At 37.0% G+C, this 9,004-nt stretch overlaps 2 protein-coding genes across 2 annotated transcripts; both read left to right on the forward strand.

The window, feature by feature from the left end:
* The first annotated feature begins 1,310 nt into the window (after positions 1-1,310).
* LOC148801178 (uncharacterized) lies at positions 1,311-2,183 on the forward strand. The gene has a single exon (XM_088900334.1). The coding sequence runs from the start codon at positions 1,311-1,313 to the stop codon at positions 2,181-2,183; it is 873 nt and encodes a 290-aa protein (XP_088756460.1).
* A 1,351-nt stretch (positions 2,184-3,534) lies between these two features.
* LOC148801179 (uncharacterized) lies at positions 3,535-7,611 on the forward strand. Its single transcript, XM_088901689.1, has 2 exons — positions 3,535-4,175; positions 6,495-7,611. Exons 1-2 carry the CDS (start codon positions 3,600-3,602, stop codon positions 7,323-7,325), a joined length of 1,407 nt encoding a protein of 468 aa, XP_088757815.1. The 5' UTR covers positions 3,535-3,599; the 3' UTR covers positions 7,326-7,611.
* The last annotated feature ends 1,393 nt before the right edge of the window (positions 7,612-9,004 follow it).

The following is a 9,004-nucleotide window of genomic DNA, read 5'->3' on the forward strand; positions in this document are numbered from 1 at the left end:
TATAACGGGTTGCTGGTGGATTTTTGAGTCAGCCCGTATATATTAAAGAATTGAATATGGTTTTGCACTTAAAATCTTAATCAAATAGTTTCGAGTTTTCCTAAAATTTGATTACTACTAGAAGAGCCCTTACATACGCCAGCATGACTAACAAAGAGAAAAGTAAGAAGAGAAACATGAGAGAGTTTTAAGAAAGAAAATCTACGTAAAGAATCTTGGCTTAGGTGCATTGAATCAAATTATATAGCCAAAAGTAAGATTCTACCCGTCCTATTATTCAGGAAAAGAAATTAATAAATTTTAATTATAAAATAGTAGTATATATAGTGGTATGCAACCCAACCCAACTTGACTTTTTTGGGTTGGGTTCGGGTTAATCCAATCCAAGTTGTAGCCTTATATTTTTCTTTATTTACGATAAAAATATGGTTAATATAAGAAGAGAATTAATGCCAATTTTTTTCTTATTTAATTGTCAAGCAATTTTATTCCTTCCTATGTAATCGTGTCTTTTGCTAATGTAAAAAGCACTCAAGTCCTTATCAAACATTATGCAGCTCACTTGGGATCGAATCCGGCGTCCACCCTTTTTTTTTTTTTAGGGGTGGGGTGGGTTATGGGTTGGGGGAGATGGTCTATGCCTCCCATTGTCTAACCCTTCAGAACATATAAAAAAAAAGCACTCCTTATATATCATTTTATAAATTTACTTAAACCTATCCTATAGTTTGTATTTTACTAAAACATCCCTTATAGTTTTACATTTTACTTAAACTTATAGTTTTCATTAAAAACTAACTATTTGTTTTGCCATCTGAAAATAATAACATGATCACCTAAACCAAGTGAAAGATGTTCAAGGGCAGGGACCCATGGTTATTTATTCCAAAAGCACCCCTGAATTGAGTGGAAAATGTTCAAAGGTATGGATCGATGGTTGTTTATTCCAAAAGTATCCCTAACACAATTTTGTATAGAAAGCAAAATTGATCAAATAGAGAAAAATAGTGGTTATCCATGTTTTATCAAGGGCAAAATTGATATATTTTTTAGTTTCTTTTGATTAAATTTATTTGAATGGATGTTAGGGTTAAAACTGCCATTTTCCACTTTCATCTAATGGAAGATTGACTAAGTAAATTGATTATAAACTATAAATAGGGAATGCTTTAGTAAAACACAAACTATAGCATAAGTTTTAATAAAATCATGTAACTATAGGAGGTGTTTTAATAAATGACCCAAAAAAAATTTACTTACCTTTAATACCCGTCCAAGATGAGAATGTGTGCCAAAAAAAAAAAGTACAGATGGTAAGGTTTTTGCTTGAGAAAGCAGCCATTAAAGTGAACTCTGTAAATAACAACTCCTTCACATCCTTGGATGTTTTAACAAATGGTCCTAGAGATTTGATGGATATGGACATGGAAGAGGCTCTTCGAGGTGCCGGGGCTCTAAGATTCAGAGATATACCTCCAACAACCCATCATCACACCACATCAACACATCCCATAGTACAGATCCCTCTAGCTGCACAACATGATGATCAAGTAATCCATGAAAGACAACAGGATTTCAAATTGTGGAAAAAACCTCAAAACCACGAAGACTGGGTGGAAAAGAAGCGGGGTACATTAATGGTGGTTGCATCGCTTATTGCAACCATGGCCTTTCAAGCAGGAATTAATCCTCCGGGTGGAGTTTGGCAAGAAAACAATGAAGATATATCACAACTTGCAGGAACCTCTGTGATGGCTGATATGTATTCAGACGTATTCCATGAATTCATCAACTTTAACACAGCAGGATTAATAGCCTCTCTAAGCATAATTCTACTGCTGATAAGTGGATTACCAATGAGACACAGGATTATTGTGTGGATTCTGATGGTGACCATGTGGGTCGCCATCACAGCAATGGCTTTAACCTACATTAAGTCATTAGATGCCTTGGCACTGGAATCTGAATATGGTATGCTTTGTAAGTTGAAGATTGGGATCATTGTGTGGTTGAGTCTCATGGGCCTTCTTCTACTGGTCCACACCGTTCGCCTGCTCAAAAGAGGGCTGAAAAAATTGGTAAAACTGCTTCGGAGGAGAAGAAACACAAACACATCAGCTGCTAGTATCATCAGTACATATTACTGCCATGTCTTGCATCTGATAGGGTTTCGTAGCCATTGACACTTGTCGTTTGTAGAGATAGGCATGGCATAAAGAAATTGGGTTTCACCGTGCAGACGATGACATATATAATAAAATTATAGTGTGTTGTATGTGTTACAAATGCACTCAACACCACACATTTGAAACATTGTGTTGTTTAAGAAAATGCGCAAGGATTCCACACAAATATTTGTGGTTTGCAATGCATTTGTAGAGAAATCCAAGAGAAATTTGTGTTATTAACCTGTGAATTCATGGAGGCATTACCATGATTAAAATAAATACTTTGATTATATATTTATAATTTAAATTCTAAAATATTCGATGTATATAGTATTATATTATATTAAAACGGTTTATGGTTTGATTTGGTTTATAAAATTTAATAAACCAAATCGAAACCATAAACCCTATTTTTCAAAATTATGAAACCGAACCAAAGCGCAAATTCGATTTGGTTCAATTTGGTTTTACGGTTTGAACCGTACAATGAAGAATGAACACCCCAATTTCCACGTCCCTACACACGAGGCATTACCGGGTGCAATGGGGCCATGCATGAAACACTACAGTACTGATGTATCATTCTTATTGATTCCGTAGCCCCTTGTACACGCCTATTGTGTGCAGCTGCTCATCAGACCTTCCGTTGGACCACTTATATTTGGTATTTAGGCTCGGTTTGGGAAGAATGTTAAGAGTTTGCAAGAGCTAGAGTGGGTACAAAACCAAAGACTTGGCAGCTGGGGCTAGCACTTGACCAGCTGCCTGCAGGCTAACCTCTCACTCTCTCAGAGGACGACAGGTCCAGGAGTCCTGAATAATCAGCCAAACGGAATGTCTCAGCCTCTCGGGGGATATAGAGATATATTGTCTACGTACGTACCTTCTCCATGACCAGATCGCCACTCGCTAATCCTCAACCTCAAGGCTTCCAAGCTCCAACACAGCTCCCTTCTGAGACTTTTCGCATCCTAATTCAGAATTGAAGGTTCTTTTCTTCCCTTGCGCTTGCGAGAAATCATTGTCTTCGATGCGACAAACTTGATGCAGAAGTCAAAATCATCCTACTGATAGTTGGAATTAGTAGATTCCCTGTGCAAGGAATGGAGGGTTTTGGCTTAACACCCTTTCATTTTCATTAGTCATCCATTGGATCATTGCTCTCGAGTCTCGAGACGTATCTCAAATTTGTGCAAGAATATATAGACTTGGTCGTTGACCTGTCTACGTTCGTAATAGTGTAATAAGTAGTCAATACAAGGGCAAAAAAGGAATAAAAAATAGATATAACTTGAGGAAAACGGCAATTAAGTGGATGTCATGTTAAGGTTGGCGCCAATTGCCTATTTAAGGCAGCAAAATTCTCCGGCAAGTGAAGTGACAACATTGTTTTAGAACAAATCAATTGATTAGAACAATTGAGAGATCTCAATGGATAGTAGACTTCGTGAAGCAGCACTTCAAGGGAACGTGAGCTCCTTGCTTCAATTGCTTCAAGAGGACCCACTCATTCTTGACAGAGGTATTGGAGCTTGCATCACTGAGACTCCTTTACACATAGCCTCGGTGCTTGGACACGTCCACTTCGTTAGAGTGCTTCTATCAAACAAGCCTAAACTTGCTTTGAAGCCAGATGAATCACAAGGTCACACACCCTTACACTTGGCATCAGCAAAAGGCCATGTTGAAGTCGTGAAGGAGTTGCTGCTGCCGACGGGGATGATAGATGTTTGTATTTCTCGTGATCGAGATGGGAGAACGCCACTCCATCTGGCAGCTATGAAAGGCCAAGCTGAGGTGGTGGAGGTGCTTGCTCAAGCAATACCAGAAGTAACTAGGGTGTTGGTGGATGGTGGAGGGACCATTCTACATCTCTGTGTGAAGCATGGCCAATTGGAGGTGTTGGAGTTGTTGCTGAGATTAATTGGTGATGTTGATTTTGTGAACCATACGGATGGCGATGGCAACATTGTTCTTCATCTTGCAGTAGCTAACAAGCAGATTGAGGTATGATGGTTGAATCACCTTCGAACTTCAAACCTTGATCTCTGTATAAAATTTCCAGAACACACCAATCAAAATACCTGTGGCGTTGAAATTAAAGCACCAATTTAACTAGGTTTTTAACCGTTTTAGACTATGTCAGGTTGCTTCTTCATCATGAGGATAATTTGGGCCTTCCTTTTGTACATTTTATTTTAGGTTTGGGGTACTTTTTTTTTTTTATAATTTTGATAATGGTTAATAAATTTTAAGCCACTAGGCTTAAAGTAAAGCTTTGGGGATGAAAAAAAACATCTTGATGATGGGAATTTTGATCAATACAAAAAAAAAAAAGAAAGGCTTTTACCAGCTGGGTAACACCTTTGGGATATAGGGGATGTTTGGAACCATGGTTATTTTTCAAAAAAATGGTGTCACATCGGATCCATATAGGCGTCTCAATTCAGCCGATTATTAAAAAATCGGGTACATGCCTCAAAAATCGGAATCCCACCGTTGCATAAAACGCCAAATTTGGCATTTCATGCATCGGTGAATTGTTTTTCCCAACGGTTGACTGATGTATATCCTATGTGGTGCTTACCTGTCAGTACATACATGAAAAAAGGGTGATGAAAATCACCTTATCAAACAGCATAGTATTACTCACTACCTACGTGATAGAAGCGTTTTTTTCTAAAAAATGAGTCTTAGAAGTATAAGCGTTTTTTCTTGAAAATCAGTCCCAAAAAACACCATGATAGTAATTTAGGTTGTATTCGAAGATAAGTTTATTTAAAGCCCCAAAGCACAAAGAAGGATTTGTTTTGTGGGCTTAAAACCGTTTTGATTTTTGTTTTAAAAGTAACAGTTGTTATTGTATGTGTATAACACATTTGTTTACCACAACCCCAAAGCGCAAAAACAGAAGCTAATACAATCATAGCCTTAAATTATTGATATTCTAATAATTTTTTGAACCACTAGCCAAAATTAATCCTACAACGGGTTGTTGGTAGATTTTTGAGTCAACCCGTATTAAAGAATTGAATATAGTTTTGCACTTAAAATCTGAACCAAATGGTTTGGAGTTTTACTAAAATTTGATTACAACCAGAAGAACTGAAGAGCCCTTACATACGCCAGCATGACTAACAAAGAGAAAAGCAAGAAGAGAAACATGAGTGCATTTTAAGAAAAGAAATCTTACATAAAGAATCTTAGCTTACCAGAATTAATTAAATCAAATTAGCCAAAAGTAAGATTCTACCGTCCTATCATTCTCTAGATTAAGAGGTTATGTGATTACAAATCAAGCCCAAGAGGCCAAGATCTTCAAAGTCAGATACACATCAATGTCTGTTGACTGCTCACTACACGCATACATATTATGTTAACAAAAATTAATTTTAAAACTCAACAACCTAAAATTCCATTAATTTCTATTAATAATTTTGCAAATAACACCATTTAATATTAATTTAATGAATAAATTATAACTAATCCAGTTAGAAAATATTTTTCCTTTTTATGTTAAAAATATAGTTAATATAAGATGAGAATTAATTAATGTCAGTTTTTTTTATTTAGGAAAATCATTTAAAATTCCCCATGATTTTTCAGCATTTTTTCTAAACTCACCATATATAATTCTTCAAAACGTCGAACGAACCCCAGGTCATCACTAACTTCACTCTAAACAGACTAACTGTATCAGTTACCCTTTATTATATTCAACCCATTTTTTAATATTTTAGAAATATCCCTGTTATTATTCGACTCAAAACCCATTTTTTTAGTTTCCTTAGAATACTTGCAAGCAGCACAATGAGAGCAAATCGTCTCTCAATGAATAGAAATCTTATATATAAGGCAGTTAGGTGTTTAAGGGCATTTTAGTCATAAAATATGTTTAATAAGGCTGATTCACTGTTCAGGGGCAGTTTGGTCATGAACACTAACGGTGCTTTAAGGGATGTTTAGTTTTGCAAAACAAAAACTCATTCATTGATAAGGGGTTAATTTCCTGGATGTTTTGAAAAGTTATAGTGAACTTAAGAGATGCTGAGAAGTCATGGTGAGTGAGTTTTCGACAATTTCCCTCAACTGTGAATCTGTGATGCATTTTTATTACTTCCTATGTAATCGTATCTCTTGTTAATGGAACAAGCAATCAGGTCCTTACCAAATATTGTGAATCTTTTCAGCTGCTGTATGTTGTTATGCAGTTCAACTTTCATCTCTCCTAGATCTAATGATTTAGACAGAAATTCTTCATTATACATGCTTTTAATACATTTCCAAGATGAGAATGTAATGGTGGAAAAGAAAAAAAATGTGCAGATGGTAAGGTTTTTGCTTGAGAAAACAGCCATCAAAGTGAACTCTGTAAACAACAACTCTTTCACAGCCTTGGATGTTTTAACAAATGGTCCGAGAGATTTGATGGATATGGACATGGAAGAGGCTCTTCGAGGTGCCGGAGCTCTAAGATTCAGGGATATACCTCCAACAGCCCATCATCACACCACATCAACGCATCCCGTAGTACAGATCTCTCTAGCTGCGCAACATGATCAAGTAATCCATGAAAGACAAATGGATTCAAAATTGAGGAAAAAGCCTCGAAACCACGAAGACTGGGTGGAAAAGAAGCGGGGTACATTAATGGTGGTTGCATCGCTTATTGCAACCATGGCCTTTCAAGCAGGAGTTAATCCTCCTGGTGGAGTTTGGCAAGATAGTAGTGATAATAGCACCAATGCTATCACACCACCACACACTGCGGGCACCTCTGTGATGGCTGATATGTATCCAGACACATTCCATAGGTTTGTCAACTGCAACACATTGGGATTAATTGCCTCTCTGAGCATAATTCTGCTGCTGGTAAGTGGATTACCAATGAGGCACAGGATTTTTGTGTGGATTCTGATGGTGGCCATGTGGATCGCCATCACAGCAATGACATTAACCTACCTTATGTCGTTAGATGGGTTGGCATCAGAATCTGATTACGAAACTATGTTTAAAAAGTTGGTTATTGTGGTTGTTGTGTGGTTGTGCGTCATGGTCCTTCTTCTCCTGATCCACACCATTCGCTTGCTGAAAAGAGGGCTGAAAAAATTGGTAAAACTGCTTCGGAGGAAAAGAAATCAGAGCATCAACGTTTAACAAACTATGCAAGCAGGTTTATGCATGTGTTTCTCCCTCTAAACCTAAACGCGTGCATTTCGGTGTGTGACTCTTTTGCTTTTACCTACCTTGATCCCTTCTTTTCGGTTGTCTGTGTACGTCTTACGTGTGCTAATTAGTTGGTTTGTTGAATGAAACATCTTGCACTAGTGTGTTGTAATACGGGAATCCTTCCATAATGTTTTGAAAGTAAAAGCTCCTTGTTTCGACTCCCAACCCGCTACAGACAATGCAAGCTGTGCCAATGAGCAAGGAAACCCAATCAAAAGTTACATATATTACTGCAGTATTGTTTTTCTTCTGATGGGGTTTTATGGACATTGACTCTTCTCGTTTTTATTTTCAAAGAAAAAGCAGCATCTTCATTCATTAAAAAACAGAACAAATTGACAGTTGAATACAGAATCGTAGCTTACAAGCTAAAATAAGCAAAAATGTGAGTAACTCGGTTCTGCGTTCTATTAACATGAAAAGAAAAAAACTATATATTGATCGGAAATACTTGATTAGATTGTTGATGTGAAATCAATGAAGTTGCTCTTTCCATGTCATAGTTATCATTCTTGTTATTCAAAAGGTTTATAAGTTTTAGAGTCAGAGTGAATGCTCAACTTGGTAAGATTAGTATTCGAAGCTGCTAATTCCAAGGCGCTTACTAAGACTCACCATAGCTGTCTGCTGCCCAACATGGCTCCTTTAACAATGGTTAAATTGGTGGAAGTGCATTGGAGGATGAAGGCGATCGAGTTTTGCAGGAGATCTCTCATTCTCTTGTTTGCCGTAATGTGATCTCAAAGAGCCTATCCAACTAAAGAAGAGGTTTTGTAATGCCAATTTGTGCATTACACCAAACAACTCATGTAAAAGTTGGGGTGTCAATGGACCGGTTTTGGGTTGGGCACCATCCAAGTCAAAATCAATTTGGACGGACCAATATGACATATTAGATTGGACCTGGTCCATCCATGATGAATTTATATTGGATAGAACCAGACATTGGTTCATTGATAGAAGATAAGAACATAGGTGCCAACTAATGGACCAGGTTTGAGTTGAAACCAATCTAAATTAACAGGAATTTGAACAGATTGGACAATCTCTGGACCGGTCCAAAATGGTCCAAAATATTCATCGGACTGGATTGGACCATGTCCATTTGTAATGGACTCGCATTGGATGTATTGGATCGGATTCGACCAAATCCAGTCCAATTATCACCCCTATGTGAAAGGGCATGCATGTAAAAAATAGGTATGGAAAAAGTCTCCCTCTATGACTTACAAAGACAACAGGCTTGATCTTGTATTGGAATCCATTTTGATCATTTTGCTTTAACTAAATATTCCATCGATCCCATAGTGCTTTCCAAGTAAAGACTTGGAAACAATAGGGAATCATCTTAAGCCTCCATAGTAGATTTCAATTGAAATGAGTAGATATGATGAAGATAATAAAGCACTTAAGAAATATTTATATGTTGATCTCACTGTGTGACAGTGTAAGTGCCTAAATTATTCCTCGACCATACCACAATGTCATTTTTTCTATCCATTCGAATTGGTGTCCAAGTAATATGATGTATAGAAGTCTCAAAAACTTGGTATAATATTTACAAATTCCATGATCCATCTAGATGAAGCAAATCTGCTACTTTGAGG

Source organism: Nelumbo nucifera, chromosome 3 (assembly GCF_055504915.1).
Source record: "Nelumbo nucifera cultivar China Antique chromosome 3, China Antique-T2T, whole genome shotgun sequence".
NCBI lineage: Eukaryota > Viridiplantae > Streptophyta > Magnoliopsida > Proteales > Nelumbonaceae > Nelumbo > Nelumbo nucifera.

Bases quoted from the DNA above. Each gene is read 5' to 3' on its own strand.
- LOC148801179 (XM_088901689.1), top strand. From the start codon at position 3,600: ATGGATAGTAGACTTCGTGAAGCAGCACTTCAAGGGAACGTGAGCTCC. The intron at 4,176-6,494 runs GTATGATGGTTG...AAAAATGTGCAG, and splicing joins TAGCTAACAAGCAGATTGAG to ATGGTAAGGTTTTTGCTTGA.
- LOC148801178 (XM_088900334.1), top strand. From the start codon at position 1,311: ATGGTAAGGTTTTTGCTTGAGAAAGCAGCCATTAAAGTGAACTCTGTA.